Source organism: Hippocampus comes, unplaced genomic scaffold (genome assembly GCF_001891065.2).
Source record: "Hippocampus comes isolate QL1 unplaced genomic scaffold, H_comes_QL1_v1.1 scaffold389, whole genome shotgun sequence".
Taxonomy (NCBI): Eukaryota; Metazoa; Chordata; class Actinopteri; order Syngnathiformes; family Syngnathidae; genus Hippocampus; species Hippocampus comes.
This window is the reverse complement of record NW_017805068.1, coordinates 510,852-533,851: the sequence shown is the minus strand read 5'-3', so window position 1 is coordinate 533,851 and position 23,000 is coordinate 510,852. Positions and strand designations below refer to the sequence as shown.

Sequence of the window (23,000 nt, the reverse complement as noted above, 5' to 3'; positions counted from 1 at the left end):
CCATTTAGTGGTTTATGGAAATGCAGTTCTGCTTTTGTTTTGTTTGGCTTTTGCAGTTGCTTGGGGAATTCACAGCAGACAATCCATGTTTGAGCCAAATTAACTTTAGCAGGCAAATGTGATCACAAGAGCTTCGCCTCAGCCATTCGCTCACGTTCACGGCAACTAGCGTAGTTTTTCGCTGAACAAATGTCACAGTACGATGATGAAGTGTCGGCATCTGGTTGGATTACAGCGGTTTGCATTGGAAAACCATCAGAGATGTTCGGGATAAAATACAGAGTTAATAAGAGTGAAAGAACAGCTCCCTAATTCACATAATAAACTAACATTATAAAATAGGCATGAAAGTGAAAAAAAAAGATGGTGAGCATTTGGATTTTAACTCATTACGTGGCATCCATTGTCAGACCCTTCTTTACCCTAACACCAGAAAAAATAAAAATGAAAATACATTTAAGATGTACCTGGGATTGAATACTTGGATTCTTAAAAACTTTTTTTTTTAATGTGGCTTTGTGACTTTGTAAAAATAAAAATAAAAAAAGGTTCAGTATGGGGGTTACTCACTCGAGACTTAGCACAGGTGAATGGTCCAATGCGGAGTCAGCTCTCCCCACTGGCTCTATCCTTTCAATTCTTTGGTCATGTGTTTGCCTTGCCTCTTCCTCCTCCTAAAAACAAAAGAAGAAAATGAAAATACATGAGTAAAAAAAAAAATTTAAAAAAAGGCTATGTGCAAAAAGAAAAAAAAAAAAGACGAAAACCCTCCCATACTTTGCAATTTTGTCATTAGCGTTGTTCGGTCGTGTTTCTTTTTTTTTTTTTTTTTTTTTTTAATCTGCACCGGCTTTTAAATCAATTACCTGCTGGAACAAGTAAAAGCCTCTATACCGGGAAACTTTCAGGGAGGGAGACATTTAATAACACAGAGAACAATTGCAGTTGATTATCTGTACTTATGGCGAAGAAGGGTGAGGTTAATTAACAAGTAACAAGCGCAATATCAGTTGTGTGTTTTTGTTCAGACCACAGATGGGTGGTAACACACTACATGTGCGCCATCACTCAAGTAATTCACTGGAGGACTCCTTTTTACTGGTACCTGCGTCATATTATTCTGAAGCAACAGTAACCTTACTTGAGTAGAATTCTTTTTTGCCAATTTACCCACCTCTGGTTCAGACATCATACTGTATCCTAAAGACACCATTTGCTCCAGCACACCTTATTTCCCGACTACCTTCCTCTTTTTCTCTTTTTACTGAAATGTTAAACACATCCAAAAAAGGACTTGTGACTTTTTTTTTTTTTTTAATGGAAATTGATCCAACACTTTTCAAGAGGCAAGCGTATCTATGGCGACATACAGGGGCACCGTGAAACTAAATCAGTCATCCAGTCAGGCACACCTTTAATTATACTGTATGTCAGTTGAGGTCCGGGTTTGCCGGTGGGGCCATCATTCACAAGGCTTTTTAGAAAGGCCCCCTGAGGAGAGCTGACTATTTCCATGCATACATATGAAGTGGACAAAGGACCAAGCCTCCTGAGGGAATCCACAAAGACATAGCGAGCGCCATCTCAAAGCGAAACTCAATCATCGGAATAAATCTATAGGAAAATGCAACTCAGAGGCAATCTTTGACTTTCCAGTTGCCGAGTGAGTCATGGCAGAGCACCCTCTGTAAAATGGGTGCTCTTGTGAGAATATTGGACAAAATGAATGCACTGTAACTACTCCACAATTGACCTCATCAGACAAATAACACTGAAATGTAGGTGCTTTATATTTGCAGCTAATGTCATTTTACAGGATAGCTGCTGACTTCCTCCCTGGGTAACACAATGATGCTTGAGTGTCCTTGTGACCCGAAGCAGAAGGTGACCATCACCTTCTCTCAACTGCCAACCTTTGCTTATTGTTCATTTTTACTGAGCGCTGAGTGACAGCATGAGAGACAGCCTAAATATACATTCAGCTCTTTCCCCTTCAACTCCACATCACCTCTGCCGTTCTTTGTCTCTGTGTTAGTCTGAATATCTCCTGTCCATAACCTCTATTTCTCCTTTCCCTCGAGTGCTTTTAGCACCCCGTGGTCCCATGGTAACCAGTGGAGTGGGGGGAAAACAACAGGGCTTTTCAGATTGCAGTAGCACTCAGTCCAGGCTTGCTCTTTTGCCCTTCTTGCTTTTCTCTAATAAACCTTCTTCCTAACTCACCCAGAAACCTCCTTTATCCAATAGAGTAGGGAGGGGTTAGAGATCATTGCTGGACCCCTATAAAATCCACATCTGTGGCATTGGGAAAGAAGGCAAAATGTGGAGGTCGAGGCTTTATTGAGCAAGGGTGAATGTGAGAAAGGCGAGAGAGGGAGTGAATGAGACAAAGCTGCAAAGTGCAAAGTCTTGTTACCTTCAAATTGACTGGCAGGTTAGAAAGCTGAGAGGTGGAACAGGAGGTAGCAGCTGGGTGGAGAATCACTCGCACGTAGACACATATGCACACACACTCACATGTACAATAAAGTCCACTGTTTGGGGGATGGGACAAAGGCTGTGTTGAGGAGCGCCCCCCCCTCCTCCCAACAGCTCATGCACTGAAGGAAAGGGACTGTAAGTGCATACGTGAGTGTGTGTTGTGCCATTAGCCAGGGCCAAGTACAACATGTCGCTGTTCGGGGAGCTGGGGAAGAGGAAGGCACCCTCCTGAGCCCGTCTTTGGCATCAACGGCTTAACAAGGAAAGGGTGAAAGGTCATGAAGAATGGTGGGTTTCTGGTCCCCGCCCACCCTTAAGGGCTAAAGTCCACATGTGTATGTGTGTGACAGCTTCATGTGTTGAACGAGCCTCTCCGGCAGACCATCCCGGTCATTTATAATGGCCGGTCTGTGCCAAGCAGAACAATGCAGGCCAAAGAGCAGGATGTCGAAATGTCTTGGAATGAACAATAGATGTTTTCACTTGATGTAAACGTCGAGGAAGTAAGCAATTTACGGTGAGTAAAGCACCGACGTGTTGAAATATGCACAATGACACACTTTCACCTGCGTCCTGATACGACGGGTTCAAAATATTAGTTTAACTGGGTTATGTGAAATGGACCATATATTGTCAGCCTGCTAACGGCGGCAAACAATGGTTACAATGGGGCGGTGGAAAGGTGAAGGGAAACATCATAATTGTAGCGCCAGCCGGGCTGCGGTTAGCCTAAACACTGTATCACATCAAAGGTCCATACAGGACACCACATTGCGATTGTTATGCACTCTGGCATAGCTGTACGAAGACAAGCTGTTCGAAATAACTCTTCATTGATGCTCCTCCAACGCCACAAAACAATTAAACTCGGATTTTTCTTCGCGCCAGAATATTCTGTTTAGAGCTGCAGCTAAACAATGTTTTTGTTGTGGAAGGAAAGGTGTTCTAGATCAAGCTTGTGAGCATCAAAAGCATTAATCAACCCAGGATGGGAAAATCTCTTCCAATATGTGTCACCGTCAAAATCCTGTGCCGGATCTTGTATCATCTTGTATCATTCAAAACCAGAAGAATGCTGTCATTAAAGGTAAATGACTCCCCAAAATGGCCTCCATGATTGAGTTAAGACGTGAGTGTTGCACCCAATGACAGAGTCCCAAGCGTTTCCAATCCCCTTAACCCTTCCTTTACTGCCGGCATGTCATCCCACACCACCATTAAAACAACCCACATGTCATACTAACTAAGATTAGGTGACACTAAGTTATATTGATGTCGACCAAAAGAAAGCCTTTTTTTCCAAGGACGGAACCTGATCAGTGGATGAAAGGGTCATAATGGCCAATTTATCCTGAACATAAGTTCCTAAATAGAATTTACTGGCCGTGAGGATTTTGTCCATCTCCTTTAATTATTGTGAATTGATGATGATGGCCCTTTCGGTTTGCAGTGATTTTCTCACCTTGTGTTGAAATAACATTTTCACAAATGTTCAACTGAGTCCTTATCCGTTAATTTGTTTTTTAAGACATTAACTTTGGCGCCTGCCATCTCTCAAGGTGTGCAACAAAGGGAAGAATGACAAATTATAATTTGAAAGTACCGTATCTGTGAGCCAAATTAATAAAGTGGTTGCTCGACCTCTGTTTAACAATTTGTGATGTCCTTCAACTTACTCACGTTTTTCAAAATATTTATTGAGCTCAACATGATTGAAAATTAAGCAACATTACAACAACTTTTTGGATAAGTTATTAAGAAAATGTTTGGGGGCGCTTGCTTGCGCAGGCGGCAATGCAGATTGGCAGAATTTCTTGGCAACATCAATTATGTGGCAACGTGACTCAGGGTAGCAGAGTGTTTGTCTCCCAACCTGATGGTTATGGTTTCAAACCTGAGCTCTTGTGACTTGGTTGAAGTGCCCTCAAGCAATAGTGTGCCACCCGCCCCCGGTGCCAACACACAACATCGAAGCTTTGTTTGTGCAGTTGGAGACTCGAAGCCGCAGTATATCAAATTAGGTTTATGCTTTAGCGACTCCCCTCTGCAACCCCAACCAAATTAAAATCTGTCTGCATTTGATCTGGAAAGAGTGTCTGGCTTGTAAATGTTCTGACGAGGATTTACTTCAGGCAAATTACAGGGAGAGAGAGACAGGTTTCTAATGCAGTTAAGCTAATTAAATCAGAGATGTGAGGCTGCATTTGTCCACATCAGGGAACAGAATAGTGGCATGTGGATGGGAGGGAAGGTTACAAGGCGGGCAGCAATGTTTGGGGAACATTTGTGAAAAGGAAGCTTATCTTTCTCGATGGGATAATGTCCCCTTCCGGTCTCATGCGCAATCTTTGCATTTTCTTCCCAGAGAGGCAAATTTGCTCGTTTGAATATAGCATCTGCCAAGGGCCTGTTTTATATATCAGGTCTGGACCGATCAATCAATGACACAGTTATCTGTGCCTTTGCGTACTGTATTGTTAAATTGCACTATAACGTAATTAGGCCAGCTAATTATGAGAGCTTAAATCAATCACGGGTCAATAGCAGAACCCTAAGCAGGCAGAGTGACCATGACTTTTCAAAAGCCTCATCAATAACGGTAGCACAAGACCCCGCCGCTACGGAAAACAAGAGCCGTTCCAACTCGGAGGGGGCGGGATGAGTGGAAATTGAGTTATCATCTCAGGTTTTTGTCCCCGGCAAGTTTTACATTTGAGCGCGAATGAAAGGCAAGTGAATCAAATGGAATGTAGGGAGTCATTTACATTGAAAGAGCACTTCACATCAGTCGAAAAAAAAACAAGATTTGGGGTTTCTGATGTATGAAAGAAAACTTAAAAAGGCATATTAAGTTTTTAGACACCTGACTGAGGTGATGGAGAGGCGATGTGAAGAAGTAATTCTCTGGTACTGAGGATGTTGGGAGCGGACGGACTCCTCTAAATCTTGAGTCTCTACCAGTACATTAAAAAGGGGCTTGGTGGTGCTTCTCGGAGATTAATCATCATTTTGAGCTTATTAAGTGGGAGGACAGTCTGCTTTCAACTGCTTAGAACGTCAAATCCATCTTTTATGCTGTGAAGGTCAGTGAGCGCCAGTGAATCAGTGATGTTAATTTCAATGAGAGTGCACATAGTGTAGATATGAAATGTGGTTAAAAAAAAAAAAATCTTTCCGTGAATGAGCATCACGCATCACTGCACTGCCAAATTGCCTACTGAACGCACGAATGTGAAATCAACAAGTAGGAATCCCAACACCGAAGAATAACGCGGAACATGGAAAAGAGCATTTTAATTCCAAAGTCTTATATTCAGTGACGTTTTGACACTCAAACCTCCATCTTAAAGGCAGTGAACAGCGGGATTTGGTAAATGAGGGAGTGAGAATGTTGAACGATGAATTATTGAGAAGAAAGTAAACCGAAGGTACACATTTCAGATGATGATTATGGGGCTCAACAATTCATTCCACAGATCAATGTTTGCCGTCTTATTTGAGCAGGCGGCCATAATGGAAGGAGAGGAGCTCAAGGTGGTGTTGGAGGTGCTGCTATTTGGTTTTCATTGGAATCTGAGACTCTCGGATGAAGGAGGGACATAAAGCTATTTAGCCAAGTCTGTGTTTTTAGACAAGAGCAGAGATGTGTTTAGATAATGAGGAGCCCGTGTCGGATTCGTAATGAAGTCCCAAAATGCTCTGACCGGGCCACAGCAATCTCGTGAGGTGAAGTGCATTGTGGATCAAATTCTGTCGACAATCCAATATCAAAAGATGAAATTGGAAGTTAAAATATGCATATTGCGTCCAACTGTGACCACTCTTGTAGTGTAGGCGATGCAAATGAAATGTGCCTTTCAGTCTCATCTCATAATGTTTTTCTTCGGCATTGTGAAGATGATGTTTATTGTCGGCCGGGGCCTTGTTATATTTCTTCAGCAACTTAAAAGCATTTAGCCCGTAATGGGACCAATGAAAAGTGACGGAAGCCCACTGTGTTGAAGTGGCCCAATTTGACTCGCACTCTGGGATTGTGGGGGATATCAAATATGAAAACGTGAGAACCAATGGCAAAAACAAATTAAGAGGCACTCGTGACTCTGGTGAAACCCCGCTACCATGGCCAGGATTAATAAGGATAAGTGGCACAAAAACATGAATGGACGGACAGACAGATGGACTTGGTCCACGCTTGGAATGACAAATTTGGTTCATTTGTGTTGCAATAAGTGAAGTTTGGCTTTAATCACAATAATCTCTCCTATAAATGTCCGTCACATAAAAACATTTTGAAAACGCCAGGATTGGTCTTCACTAGCCCACTAAAACTGAATGACTAATGAATCCCAGGAATCATTTGACCAAATGGTAATTGTATTGTCAGATGAGATCTGTTAACCGCTGTCCATGCTGGTTTGGATCCAGGACGGCACCCCAATTTTATTCCCCAAAGTCATTATTGTTTGCAACTGAGGTGCACCGACTCCCAATGATTTGCGGGTAATGAGCTGGCACCGCCCTGTTCAATTATTCTCATTGAGAAAGTGATTTCTCACTCCACGGGGCAAATCAGAGAAGCCGAGCACATGAACTTTAATCAAGAATTACTGCGTTAACGAGCAGCAGCGCGGAGAGGACTCCACACCCAATGAAGCATTTGGATTGGAACTTGAGGCAAAAAAAAAGAACAGAAAGAAGAAACTGATACGTACAAGTGTGTCGTAAAGTGAGAATAAAAGGAGACAGGGGCCAAACTGTACTCTGTATGTATATATTATTTATATACAGTGTGGACACCTTTACTTACCCAGCTAAGCAATAACAGTAATGTCATTTCTAAAAGGTAGAGGAAGCTATCTGTCAAAAAAAAAAAAAAAAACTTTAACACAGGTCAGAACAGGTTTCTGTGGTAAGGACATGGGAAGGCTGTCAAGTCATTACACAAGGTCCCTTCCTGAGGTCATTTCTATTCTGCTCTCTGTCACTTTTGATAACTTTCAAATGGAACACTTTCCTACTCACAACTCCCGCACCCCCAACAGATGAAGCAATAGAGGTACCAGTGGCTGTAAGAGACAATCGCAAAGTGGACACGGAACATGCAAGTGTGAAGTGAGGAGAGAAGCATGCAAAGTCCAGTGGTGCGTGGCATTATTTTACAGATGTGATGGTGGGGTGACCCCTACCGTTATCTCATGCTGTGACTTGGCAGATGTAGAAAGATTTAAAACCTTCACCAAAGTGAACATCAGGCTAACGCTTTGAAAAAAAAAAAAAAGTTCATGACGCAAAACATACAAGATCATCCGTGAATGCCGTGGAGGCCAGACCTTGGGTGTGCATCGCATCATCTGGGACAGTATAATTGATCTAATTTACTAATGCAAGGCATGATGGAAGAAACCAAATGAACTTAGAAGTCCAGATACATTTAGTCTGCCAAATGAAATAAAGATGTAACCAAACTACTATAATTGGAAGACCATTCATCCTCCAGCAATATGATGGCAGGAAACAATTTTCCAAAACAACAAAGAGAGTCATCAGGGGCATGAAGTGGATGATTTGGACTGACCAAGTCAATGCCCTGATTTAAATCCTATAGAGCATCACATTATGCCCACTAAAGAGAAGACTGGAGTAATCTCTCCAAAGTGCCAGTAGTGAGTACTCATCAAATGGCAAAGCATGTACAAATGTGTTTTGGCAAAGAGCTACAGTCTTAGAATTCATATTCTAAATGTCACGACAGCACCACCATACCTGTTCTTGTCGATCAAGCCAACGGTCCACCAATGGGTGATTTGCACTTAGGGAGGATCTGGTCATCTCTCTTTGAAACTGAGCGGGCCGGCCATTGGCATCTCGTGGAAGACTCCGGTAGGCATGGCCACCTCTGCCCTTTAAAAGAAAGCGTAGAACACATTCAACTCTAATGACAGTTGCAAAGCTTTGCGACTAGGAGCAGAATGCACGGAAAATTCTGTTGCATGGGTTATCACTTGAATGGAGAGTTCATTTTGTGTGACCCAAGTACGGAATATGGGCTCCTTGGAATGATGAACTCGGAAGTTTATGCATGTGGATGAGAAAAGTTAGCCAGTAAAACATTTCCAGAGTTTAAAGTGGCCGCCACCAGCCGATGCCACTCTTCTCTCTGGTTCAATAGAGAGTGAATATCGGCTTTCTAAACCACTCAGATGGTAATCCAACCCTGCACGGGACTTTAAGTCTTAGCGGTGTTATAAATGTGGCGTGACGGGCCGGAGGAAGCTGCGCAGGCAAACCTGTTAAACTTTACTATCCAAAAAAGATTTTTCCGATAGCAAGAATGGCCTCTGTTTTCTGCCATACAACATAACGACCTCACCATCTCATCTTTACTGACACAACACTTCATGCAACCAAAGGGTCATCGGAAGTTGCATTGAAATTTAGAGTGCGAATAGCTCCTGGGAGAGTTCATTTTGTGTGACCCAAGTACGGAATATGGGCTCCTTGGAATGATGAACTCGGAAGTTTATGCATGTGGATGAGAAAAGTTAGCCAGTAAAACATTTCCAGAGTTTAAAGTGGCCGCCACCAGCCGATGCCACTCTTCTCTCTGGTTCAATAGAGAGTGAATATCGGCTTTCTAAACCACTCAGATGGTAATCCAACCCTGCACCGTACTTTAAGTCTTAGCGGTGTTAAATGTGGCGTGACGGGCCAGAGGAAGCTGCGCAGGCAAAACTGTTAAACTTTACTATCCAAAAAAGATTTTTCCGATAGCAAGAATGGCCTCTGTTTTCTGCCATACAACATAACGACCTCACCATCTCATCTTTACTGACACAACACTTCATGCAACCAAAGGGTCATCGGAAGTTGCATTGAAATTTAGAGTGCGAATAGCTCCTGTGATTTCATTGATAGCTTGGTGATTTAGCCGAACCGCCGATGCATTAAGGACCATGAAATTGTGAAAGACTCGCCCTGTCTTATATGCATGCTCGACCCCTGGCTTCAGTTATTGCTGATACATGCTTCTAACGCTCTAACTAAGTAGCATCTGCTCTTCTCTGACAGAGTGAGCATCGGGTTCTTGGTCAACTCCCTGCCCGAGGCCCTTCTCCCCCCAATCGCCCAGTTTAGACCAGCGGCCAAGCTCTAGGACGTGTCCCGGTTGATTCAATTTCCTTCCATTTATAGATGATAGAAGTCATTGTGCTCAATGGGACCTACAGAGTAGCTGCCGTTTTCTGTACCCTCTCCAAAATCTGCACCTTGAGACAATCCTGTCTCAGAGGTCTACAGACAATCCCTTGAACTTCATGCTTGGTTTGTGCTCTGACATGCACTGTCAACTGTGGGACCTTTTACGGTCATGAGTGTGCCTTTTGAATTAATGTCCAATGAATTGAGTTGACCGCAGCTGGACTCCAATAGAACATCATCTCAAGGATGATCAGTGCGAGCAGCTTGCACCTGATCTTAATTTTGAGCTTCACGGTAAATTATTAAATTGTCGAGCAGCTTATTTATAAGCAACAAAAGAATCAAATAGTATACAAGGAGGGCAAAACACTGCTGAGACCTTGTTGCCTGTACTGTATTTCCTTCGATCACAAGCACAACTAGTCAGCGCAAGCCAGGCCCGAAAGGACACCTTCTCGACCAAATAAAAGGCTTAATAGCCTTTGCCTTCTCTTCACTCAGAAGTGTTGCCGCTCTGACAAGTGGAGTGTCTTTAAAAAGGATTATCAGACGATGCAGCAAGACACACTAATCGTACGGAGGGTTGCTGTGTCACATCTTATGGACTGCATTGTCGTCTCAGAAAGAAGTAAAGGTCTGTGTGCACCACGTGGAGAGTGAGGCCATTTTTATATAGCGGTGGTTAATTGGCAGCCCTTTGTGTTTTCTAAGTCACAGGGAATATGAATCAGATTTGGTTGCTGTTATTTTTTCTGTGAAACTTGATAAGCAGAAGCTATATAAGTCGAAAAAAAATTATTTTCACCCAAAAATCAGAATGAAAGCTAAAAATAGTGTCACTCCTGCATAATGGAGGATTAGAATCTTGATAAGCAGAAGCTATATAAGTCGAAAAAAAATATTTTCAAGCTAAAAATAGAGTCACTGCTGCATAATGGAGGATTAGAATTTTTTATTATTTATGGGGATTTTTTTTTTTTTTTTTGGAGCCAGTTTGACACATTGTTCATTCACGTCAGGTTCCATGTTGGAAAAGAAAAAATAAAAGGAAGCCAAAAAGTACATTCAGTTGGGAAGCGTGTGATGCTTTTGGCTTTTTAAAGCAATGACTGAAATGCATTTGGGATATTTACCTTTCGTTCAAGGCTGTTGGTACCAGGGTTCGGGTGTGGCTTGTGGTTATACTTTTGGAAACCAGCAGTTGTGGTCCAGCGACTTGGGTCTTTTCTGGATGGTTCTTCTTTACCAAGTGGGATTTCTCCAGCTGGAAGTCCAACCTGGGTAGGATCACTACTGCGACGGACATGGAGAGGCATGTCTAGTCGGGGAAACAGAATTAAAAGGAAAATAAGGAAAAAGAAAACACAAAGCATTTTCCACGTCACAATGCATCCAGGAAGGGAGCATATCACACATGTGTGGTCAGTTGTGGCAGCACTGAGGGTAGTTTTCCCACTCAATAACTGGTCCCATAAAATATTGCATCCTTTCATATATGGAAGGTTTCTCTTGGCTTGAGTACTGTCAAAATAAAATGTGCAATAAGTCGATTTTCCCCCAAACACAGAATAGCCGCCCTTTTAAAAATCCTTGATTTACCCAAGTCTTAAAATACATGAAGAAATTCCAGCCATATAAATACATAACATCAATTCTAAGACCGCAGGATTTCAGAATGTCCGGCCTAATTCCATTAGGTTATACACAGTATGTAAATAAAGCTACACGGGAAACTCTGGGCTGTGCGTGACCGCGCGCAGTGACCACCATTCAACTTTTTGAATCCTGAGTGGAAATAAAGATGACGCTCCAATCCTCACTGCAGTGAAAACTTTCAGTTTGGACGCCTGCTGCTACAAAGGCAGGCCAGTTAAGTAGATCTGAGAGTTTAGTGAGGTGAGAATTATTAGCAAGCTCCCCAAAGGCCAGATGGATTTGTTTTTTATCGCTCAAGCTGCTTGAGCAATATATCCATAATCATGCAAATAGTTTGGTAACCAGCTGTCATCAATCACCGGATCAGTGCGGCGAGCATATGCCGGTGCTAAGCTTCCATCTGATACGCCACAGACAAGTCTTAGTCGTAGGAGCAGCGTAGATTAATCTAGCCGTACGCTGCTCTGCAAAACATGCATATTTAAAACGGTAGCTTTTAAAGACACCGTAAGCGATTCTTGCGGATGCCTCCAGTAACTGTGACAATAATGAGATTGCAAAAAAAGTCTGCTTGTCAAATGTCCACCCCAAATTAATAGCAGTAGGACTCAAACATCACCAAAAATGATGTTGCTTGTTACCAACAGATTAATAGCAGTAGGACTCAAACATCACCAAAAATGCTGTCGCTTGTTACCAACAGTTTTTTTTTGTTTGTTATATAAAATGTACAATAAAGGTTTTAAGATGGCAATAGGTAGACCCCGAAGGTCATTTCTCAACTGTGTGCCATTGTCCTTGATCCTCTTTAATCAAATGTATCAATCCATCCCAGTTACATGCTCCCACCCCAACCCAGCCCCCAAACATAAGACATCTTGACAGCAGATGAAGGAAATGATGTGAGTCCATTGATTTAATCAGAAGACTTCCTTGCTAGTGATTTGGATTTTTTTGTTTCTTATCCATTTTCTCCCCCCTCATTATGTCCTTCATGGTCAAGCAAACGATCTTGATGTATGGAAGGCTACACGTTAAAAAGATCTAGAATGTTTCCACATGCAAGGGCGCTGACTAATGTCTCATGTCCTGATCGGACCATCGAGACAGAAAATGCGTTAAGGAATGTGCTGATATCTGAACAGGGCAGCTGTTTCAGTCACAGAACATTAAACGGCTGTCCCCAGATTGCCAATGTTGGTGACTTGTTTCACTACATTTAATACATTTCACAGGGGTTTAAACGAGCAACGACCCCAAAAACATGATGGGAAGGTATATTACCTTGATTTACTCGACCGTTAAATCTCAAAGCACATTTAACATGTCGTGTGAAAGTGTAACTCTGACAAGAAAAGTTTGCATCAATGTGGATAAATCTCATTAGCATATGAGTGCATGTGTCATGGGGAATATGTCTCTCGCAGATGCATTTATTACTGCGTAGAGAAATAGCTGAATCCCTGCAGTGCCTGCCCACTCGCCGTGTGTGGAATTAAACAATCAATTAAATATTTTGGGGTTTTTTGCCTAGGTCTTAAAGTGTAGGTAGGGTAAGCAGAGCTGCAGTGTTTGCACAGATTACCAATAGCTAGTTATTGGTGCCACTACGTTGCCCATCTGATGGTATTTGTGATTGGTGATGTGTCAGCTGCATGCACCAGATGCATGGATCACTTATTGACAAGTGCCACAAGTTTGTGGATTGGTAATGAAGTGCTGCCTACACATGGCAAAATCCAAGTGAATCTCGATTAACCAGTGGTGTCTTCAAGCAAGAGTAATTTATGTGCAGGCCACACATTGAGGTTTAGTTAAAACAGCTGCTCTGGAGAGAGTCAACAAGTCTCTAAAATGATCTCATAACATTACAAAGTGTTGCTACATTTGTCGCTCATTAAATTATTTTAAAAATAAATAAATGAATAAATAAAACATGTCACTTGAGAGATCAGAAAAGCCACACACTATGGCGGCAAAGTAGGACAGATAGAACAGTTTTTTGTGAGCTCTCCTATTATGAAGATGGCCATATGAAAATGGCACCTCGTTGCCCCTCGTAACGTTTGCACCCATTTAATTTGTGATGGGAGACTGGGAGGGTTTAGTCCCATGTTTAATAACCAGACAGATTCCAACTGAGTCAGCCATCGATCCAGGATGAAGAGTAATCCAGAAGGCTGGGGTGGTGACGGGCTAATAAAAGGTGGCCAGATCCAGGAATTATGGCCAAGGCACAGGGTCCACACACAATTTACCACAAGGGCACGAGTCTAAAGGGCTATCACCTCTTATTGGTTTGACCTTTTACTATTTACTTCCACCTTGCTTGGAGGAGGCATATATTAGAGGACACACACTAGCACATCCTGATCATGAAAGACAGCTGAGTTTACGCTTAAATTGACCATATTATAACTGCAGTGGGTGTAGTTTGTCCATAGGCCATCACATGAAAACTATAGACCGACACAATTGGCTGTACCTGTATTTATTTTCTTTTGTCCAATTATTGGAATACATTTACACAAAATAAAATAAAAAATCTTTGGTGGAATGGTGTTCTACATTGTAGTCCAAAACAAATTATTTCCAAGTCAACTTGAGACAATCTTCTCAAGCAAATGCATGATGACGGCCAGATGTTGATGAAGCATGTCGTGGAGCAATTGAGTCAGAATTGAGTGCAGTTCCGAGATGTCACCAGCAGATGCAGCACTGTTGATTCCTCCTCAACTATGTGTCGTTAATGGAAAGTTGAACAACACTGGTGCAGACCTCATGATGCCAACTTCAGCAGAAATAAATAAAACGTGACAAAGAAACACAGCTCCACAAATTGGAGCGCTTCCTGCAAAGTGTTTTAACCCACAGTGTACTACAAATTATTTCACACAAAAAAAAAAGAAAATGTCAAAATGTGTCATTGGATCTGTTCTCTCAAAGCAAATTATTTGCAGTCACTCATTAGCTAAATTTCTGATACAATTAGCACAATGGCATGCTTTCGATGTGTGGCGAAGGATGTGTATATTTCTCTGGTGGCCTTTTTTGTCCTGGCGTGCTCTCAATCCATGAGTTCCCTTTTTCAACTGATATGAATAAAAAAATACCAAGTGACCGTGGCTTCAAGAAACCTCTAAATGCTCTTTTTTTCCCCCCTTGGGTTACTTTGAATACATCAAGTCTGTGCCCGTTCAATACTTGAATAAATTATGGCTCTAAGCCATTTTAACTCTCCCTCCCCAACCACTGACTACATATTGATGTCTCCAGTGTGTAGCAAAGGAGGATTTCCATTGCACACTGACCCAGACCATCCACATGAGTACAAAAGGCTCCATTTTAGGTGAGCGTATGGTGGTTATATAGTGGGAGGAGGCCTGGACTGTGACCAAAAATAAATGCGGGTCCCAAACCTGTTGTTTTTCCTTCATTATGGTAATAAATGTTAAGGAACTACAGATTTGGCCAACTAAAGAAGGTTGGCTGCTCTAAACTGTCAAGTAACTTGCCCTGTAACTTTCAAAAGGTTGCAAAAAAAAAAAATGTCTAGAGGAGCCGTGTTTGACCGTGATCAAAGCCGTGGGGCAAAGTAAGTACCCTGAAAGTGGCCCTGAGAGAGGCAAGATAGGAGTGTAGCGGAAAGGGATCGCCGCAGTTCTTTGGGGGGAAGGGGGGGTTGATGAAAAACAGGAGGATGAAAAGCAGCAGAATGTGAAACTTCAAAGAAGATGCGGCCAAGATGACTCATACCTCTGTTTTACAATATAAATTACGGCCAATTTGCAGAAAGCTGAGGTTGACTACTGACATGCAATAAATAAAATCAGAGACAAAGGAAGGAGCCAAAGAAAGAAAGAACATTTTACTTCAAATACCGTCCAAATATGTAAATTGTGTCTTCATATTAGAGGGCTGAGGAGCCCAGAGAACTGCTTGCATGCATCACACGCGATACCGTACACCACTGTGTGTTCTTTTGGCATTTTGGCACAGGTCAGTGCAGGAACAGCAGAGAGACAAGGGAGCCTCTCACAAAAGGGACGAATGAGGCAGGAGGAGGGGTTGTTCGCGGATCCGCAGGGATGAAGAGCCTGGAGACAAAAAGATGCTAAAAGCCCAAAATGGCTTTGTGGACTTATCGTGGCGATAGTGGGCGGCAATGCCCTCGGCTAGCCGTGAACCTCTTTTCACATGTCATGCAAATGAACCCCAGAGAGTTCAAAATGGCACACGTCGGAAATGACTTGTTATCCCGCAGGTCTTACGACTTTCGTGTTTCGCATTCTCTGTCTGTGCAGAACTGCATCATATCTATCACTGAAAATGTGTTTTATCTTCCGACTGAAAAGTGATCATGAAAGCCCGCCGTTGGTCTTATTGGTCTTATTTACTTGAATGAAAGCCAATATTTGGGACTGTCACGGCCCAGGAATCCGTCTTTGTAATTTGCCTCCGCAAAGCATCCGTGCTGCTGACATGACACCCGATTCGAGGCACACAAACAAACCGTCTTGCTTCCCATGCTCCGTGTCACAGGGTTAATGCCGCTCGCCATTTAAGTTGATGTCTCCATGTCACGACGCGTAAATCATTATGTTTCTCATTCAGGCCTGACTGCTCTTATGTCGGTTTAAGTGTGACACAAACGTTCAGCAGAATTGCCCTCAGCCGTGTGAAGGAAGTAATAAAGCAGTCAAAAAGCTCTTGCTCACCCACACACACACACACACACACACACACACACACACACACACACACACACACACACACACACACATATAGCGCAGCATGATTCAGCTGTTTGGCTATGCCTTTATTGAGACCCTTACAGGAGCAATAACAGGCACGGTACCGGTAACACAATCCCAGCAGTGCTGAGTGGGGTCTTTTGCCACTTCAAACACTTCACACTTCATTTCCAAAACGCTCCCTTCACCATTTAACACCGCTAGCCATTTCAATAATTATCTATAATAGGCTGGGGATGATATTATGACAGTATGAGTGTTTTTATGACCAATGAGTGTGAACTGAACACCCACTCGTTAGCAGTTTCCAAACCCCAGCCTGGGAACTGCCTACTTGCTCCCCCAACAGGACTGTGTATGATAGCCCCTCTGCTCAATAAAGTAGAAGATAGGGCTCAGGAGGTGTGAGGAGTTTAAAAGTGCTATCAGTGTTGTCATGACGAGGCAAGTTGATCCGGTCAGGCAGACATTCTCGCTGCCGAGTGTGTGATTCACTCCAGCGTGAATGAGCAAACTGAGTCAAGAGAGGTTATGCACAGATGACTGTCTGGAGGCTGTAGGGGAAAATATTGAGATAACCCTTATGGGAGCCAACCACATGGCAATGTGGATTTACCCATGAGCTTAAAACTGCTGTTCCTGTGTCAATAAAGAGTATGTCCCATCGATGTTTATTTACACCATTGCGTAAACATAACTGTTCACGAAGCAAGCAAAAATAGATTTGATCTGAATTGTCAAATCTAGGATAGAAATTTAATTTGAATTACATACCCAACTCTCCTATTGGGCAGCAAAACTGTTCTGACACGCTAAGGCATACAGGATCATAATAATTACAGGCCACCGTCAGACAGGACCTATAAGCACTTCATGATTCCCCTCATATCAAAACCTTAAGAATGTACTGCATCACCGGCTCATTGGTGGAGTGAGAGATTGAGGTGGTGCTTCTGGACCGAGGGGACAGATAAAGCAAGAAGGCAGATGACAGAGATCGGTATCAGAAGCTGCTATCAGACCGAGCAGCGTGTGGTTGCAAAACCTAAACCTGGTAGTTTATCTATAATGGGGAATCGTTGCCTTTGGAAGTCACCCAAAATCTGCTGGGTGAGGCTCCGATCGAGCAGCAGTCCACATCATGAGCTTAAGCCTTTGACAAAAAAGTTTTTCAAAGCTGCTTTTAAGACTAGGGAAGGAAGGGCACATTTCTCTGGAATTAAATGAATTTAACACCAAAAAGGTAAAACTTAGATCACGACAAGGTGTACGCAAATGGCATGTGTTTGTTGAACTGTATCATCGGGACTTTTATATGGCCTTGGCCGGTGCCATCCAGCCTCTATCGGAGCAGTTTTGAAAGACAAATTGGATTAGATAAAGGTCATCCTCTTCAAAAGGCAACTGATACAAACACTCAATTACTCACGCAAACAGACACACACACACACACACACACACACACACACACACACACACAGCCAATCCTTTTAATGAGCACCTGCCACCCTTGTCGGGGCTGGACAGTGGACAACACTCTGGTGAAGTTACTGAATCCGTGCATGTATTTCTGTTTAAATGACTTCAGTAAGAGTCTTTTATAATAAATATTCAAAAATCCATTCAATTCTATCCACCAAACCTTACCCACAATCCTGACTTAAAGCCTTACTAACATAAGGAAAATGTGTTCTTACAATTTTGATCTTATCTCCAGTCGAGTTATTAAAACTCTGACCTGCGTAGCACGTCTGAAAATCGGCCACAACGTGCTGGAAAGACAAAACAAGGGAGGCAATATTTGAGAGTCGTCAATGGGGAAATCAATCATTCTGGCTCCAAAGGATGATTATAAATAGTCTCCCTGCCAAGGATGACATCACACTTTGATTTCTGATAAGCAATTTCACCGCCGGTTGTTTGCTCATACACAACTCTGGAGTGAAGGTTGCTCCTTTCTTTGTTGTTTCTGTGCACAAGTGTGTCTGTTACTCAACAATATTGAGTCACAACACCCCGAGACCTTGAGCAAGCCCCGGAATTGTAATCAGAACTTACTGACAAAACAACAATGCCGTGTCTCATAGTCAATTCTGCACTTTCAAATGTCATGGACGTTTTGCTGTTGGTAGGCCAAAGAATTCAGTTGGCGGAGAAGAAGATTTCTTCAATCAAAAATGATTTTCATACTGTCAGGGGCCACGAACGACTCTCGGCAAAGCTTTTCCATGAATCTTTCCTGCAGACAGAGTGTGAGACTCCAGAATGAACTTTTATGTTGAGCCTCGTGCGTTCTGGTCATAGATGAGCTTTGAAGTTTGAAGACAGCGGCGCATCAGCCTACTGGTTTCACTTCACGCAACGTCAACACAGCGTGCACGCGCAACCTCTGAGTCGATGTCTCAGGGTGGCATTTCGGGCTTGCCAGCGTGTCCACCTTTGTTGGAACGTGCGCGCTCAGATTTGCGCATGACAGAACACCGCGACGGTGCCTCAGTTACGTTTCTTTGTGTGGGTTTCGCCTGTCGGTTGGAGTCAGCACATTGGCATTCCCTATATGCGCGGCATCGTCTTGACAGACAGTTGGCTCCGCATAGTACACCTGCAGAATGTCAAGTGTAACAATTGATTCCCCATCCCTCCCAAGTCCAACAATTGCTGGATGGAAGGTTTTTGGACGTTTGGAGTTGAAGAAATGCATTTTTCATTTTGTTACGAACTGACATCCATGCTGCCAGCTGGATTGATTTATAAAAAAAAAAAAAAAATGTCACATTTGTTCATCTGTTTACTTCACTCTTCCCCTAAAAGCCTCACAACAAATACACAAATAGCTGAATGCAAGCACATAAGTCTTTCCACTGTGCTTTTGTTTCATTTTAGTTTTTATTTTTATGTTTACACTGCAGTGATTTTATTATTATTTTTTTTTTTTGTTTGTTTTTTTGTCCATAGGGTGTCAGCTCAGTCCACAAAAACTTGGCTGATTTCTTCATGAATGTCACAGCTGTGGTGAGTGACACTTTGACACTCTACTTGAATACTACGACAGTAAGTTGTCACAAGTTCAGGACTCACTTGATCTCAAAGCCGATGGGGTGACCTCAATCTCGCTGTTGGCTTGGTAGGGCTGGAAGGATGACGTTGACCTCAGCTCGCCAGCAAACGGTTCGGGACTCTGAGTGCCTGTGGAGCTGGCGCTTGTACCGTCACCTCCATTGTGAGGATCTTGCTCTTCATATACAGCCACCAACTGATGAGAGAAAGTAGGTCATGACTATTATATTCCGACATGTTCACTCATCCATCCATCCATTTTTTTGAATCCACTTATCCTCACGAGGGTCGCGGGCGTACTGGAGCCTATTCCAGCTCTTTTCGGGCGCTTTTTGAAATGAGATGATCTGTGTTTTGGTTGCTCTCCACAGCACTGTGTCGTTTTACAAAAGGAGGCGGTTGTTTGTTTGTTTGGATGGGTGTGCTCCTGAGAACAACAAGGACAACTTGTTTTCGGTTAGTGTGGATGATCTGTGTTTTGGTTGCTCTCCACAGCACTGTGTTGTTATACTAAAGGAGGCGGTTGTTTGTTTGTTTGGATGGATGTGCTCCTGAGAAAAACAAGGACAACTTTTTTTCGGTTAGTGTGTGCCTGCATGCAGTGTTTCTGCAAGTGTGGTGACATGTTCTTGGAAGTCAAATTATATGGTGCAAAAACTGTGTTTTACTATTCGCAGTGATTGCAGGCAGAGAAGAGAAGGGCCCGCAGGAGAAATATACAAAATAAATGTTAATATCCACAGAAAATGCAACACTTGTATATGGTTAGAGCTTCATGTGTGAGGACCATCCTCTGCATATTAATTTGTTGGCTGTTTGCATCACACATGAAAAACTATATTCGGTGAGAAAGCATTCATTTTTCATTAAATTAACGGACAATGATTGTGCGAGTGTGTGTGCGCGCCTGTGTGAGACACCTGTGGGACTTTGCACCTGATTTATCATTGATGTAATTGACAGCAATGCCTCATGCTGGTTTTGCACAATTAAAGCAGGCTTCAGATTTTCCCCTGAGCTCTTTCTTGCGGTGCATACCAATATTTGTGGGAGATGTCTATCACTGAATCACCCTCTCCACCGTAATCATGCCGCATTCCCATCACTCCCCAATTGCATTTCAATGTTTGTGAGGGTTGATGGCAATTTTGCTCAGTGTACCAAAGAAACTATCAGAGTGGCTCTACAAGGCACTTGGCTGAAAGTGTACATATCAGCACATTCGAAGCTGTAGATTATGAAAAATATATATTTATGAATAACAATGTAAAATTTTCTGGACTATTGTGAGTTACGGATGTGAGACCCAAAATAGGAAACAATGCATTGGGGAGTTGAGTGTTGAGGATGGGGGGGGGCTTAATCAGGCTACAGAAACGCAATCAGCAATTCTCTATGATAATGATGACAGGGACAGCTGCGTGACAATGGCAACACCAAACACCAGAGAGCGAGAGAGCGAGAGATGCCCCCAGAGGTATTTTCACTGTCCAAAGTAAATGTGATGAGCCAATGAATAATTAGTGACAAAGTAATCAGGCCTCCTATTCATACATTCCTGGGAGTATTTAGCAACTCAATGAGTTCTCTGCCTGCCAGCTGTCCATTTAAAGACAGGATAAAGACTGTTGATGGTGTGGCGGAAAACTTTTAATACATTTTGAATGCGCAAAATTTTACATCACAAAATATGGTCAGTTTGCAGACACTTCATACAACAAAATTGAGGATCAAATGAACACAGGCTCATGCTTACCAACAACCATGTATTGGTAACAGGTCATCAGTTCAGCCATGGTGGTGCAATGAGTAGCAAATATCTTTCATGATTAGCCTACGCTCTCATTATTAATATGCATCTGAAGAAGTTTCGTCACTGGGTTGTTAAAAGTACCTGTCAATCTTATATTCTTGCCTCACTCCAACTACTTTGAATGTGGTCTCGGAAAAGAGGGCACTTTTGGCCAGAGGGAAAACTCAAGCTGTACTTGCTGCTGAAGGGACAGCTCTCACGCGGCTTCATGATGAAAGTCTTCACAGCGCTGTTTTCCCTTTCTTTGAGAATTTGTCATGGACAGTTTTGAAACAGCACAATTTCACATTTCGTTTTTGCATTTAAGTTATTCTCTGCTTAGCTTAGTATAGAAAGCGCTAAAATGCACGATTGTTTTTTTTTCCAGAAGGCCAACATGTGCGACACAAAGCAGCATGGCTAATTGACAAGAAGCATGACAGAAGCAACTTTAGAACCTCAATAAAACACAAAGGGTAGGGTAAATACAATGCGGAATATATTCTTATTTCCAAGCTCGAGATAAATGGTGAGCTGAATGAAAGAGAAACTCAATCTTGTCTTCAACAAGAGGAAATGAAATAAAACATTCCAAGATACAACACAAAATGCTTTATGAACCCCGTTGTCCCCCGAAGTCGTATGATATGACACATTTTACATATCAAAAGTAGGTATCACCTTCATGCCTGCAAACTCTGATGTGGACATGCTAGCCAGTTTATTTCCAAATGGAATCATGGGGGGAACAGAATGCAGCTGTCCCATACCTCAACACTTACCCAAACTAATTTGGGTCTACTAACTGTCACAACAACCGTCTGTCAGCCGCTATCTGGGTTCGGTTTGGGGTTAGCCGGATGAGAGCTGGAGAGCAACGAACTACCGGGAGATGATAAAGTTCAAGAGTTAAGATGACGCAGAACATGCAAAGGCATTTTCCTGCAACCGACAGGTGATAGTTGGGGTCCAATATTTCCAATTCCATCACAGTGAGAGTAGGAAGATGGGAAAGGGGGGCGGGGGAAAGTGTCAGCGACGCCTTTCATGTTCGTCACGTTTGATCCGTTTCCCACTTTTGGCAGCAAAGAAGGGAAAAGCACGAGATGGATGGGAAGCAGCTGACGACGAGACGGGGTGCTGTTTTGACAACCCGGGGCTCCCTTGGCTTCTCTCGTGTCTCGCTAGCCTTACCACTTCAGCAAAGACATCCACGTCCAAAAACCTCTGATCTGCCACAGAGCACTGGCATTAGGATTGGCAACGTTACAAAACAGTTGTCCCAAGTGCTCAGACAGTGACACCGTGAAAAAAAAGCTAGGCAGGGGAGCTGATTAGCAGTCGCGGGCAGAGCTGCCAGTACAACATGAGATATGTAATACCTGCAGTGTGATGATGCAAAGCTGGATCCATATTCCCCATGACAGATTTTTTTTTTTTCTTCAATGGCAAGTGGAAAGGACGGTTGACATAAGTCGCCCTGCAGGAAACGTGTCCTCTCCGCATTGAGAAGATATACTGAATTACCTGACAATGAAACCTGCTTTGGGAGCCTAAAAATGCAAATATTTGAGAGTGAAAGTTTTGGAAATTTGTCAACACGGAACGGATTCTACCAGTAATTGTGAAAGTCATACCCAAGCTGTTCCATTAAAACAGAAGAGCACAAACAGTCAACATATGGCGGAAATTGGGGACAATCAGCATTTTAAAGGTCTTGGAAGATGAGGCTGTGTTTACGAAAAGATAGATTTCATGTTAATTTGATTCTTAACCAATCAAGGGAAAACTTCTATCGCCAGCCTTTCGGTACGACATCACTCACTGCCTTTGGTTCCCCTGCCAAAATGTAATCCGGCATGATGAATATTTTTGGGTCTGCATAACCTTTAACAAAGGTATACAGAAATTGCGCATTGAACTCCACAGTCTTGGAGAGATAGTAATATGATAAATGGTCTTCTTGTGTGTTTAATTAAATTTGTATTAAACACACGGTCGGAGAAACAGGTGCAATAAAAACTATAAAGAAAACAAAAAAAAAAAAAGAATGCACGTACTGT

General features: G+C 42.7%; 1 protein-coding gene across 1 annotated transcript in view; it reads right to left on the bottom strand.

Moving 5' to 3' along the window:
* LOC109512654 (partitioning defective 3 homolog) overlaps window positions 1-23,000 on the bottom strand; it is a 188,856-nt gene that overhangs the window by 113,283 nt on the left and 52,573 nt on the right. The window contains exons 3-6 of the mRNA XM_019864537.1: window positions 19,167-19,341; window positions 10,812-10,996; window positions 8,245-8,382; window positions 571-674 (exon numbers count right to left, since the gene is read on the bottom strand). Of these exons, the coding sequence (XP_019720096.1) occupies window positions 571-674; window positions 8,245-8,382; window positions 10,812-10,996; window positions 19,167-19,341 (602 nt within the window). The remainder of the gene's footprint in view (window positions 1-570; window positions 675-8,244; window positions 8,383-10,811; window positions 10,997-19,166; window positions 19,342-23,000) is intronic.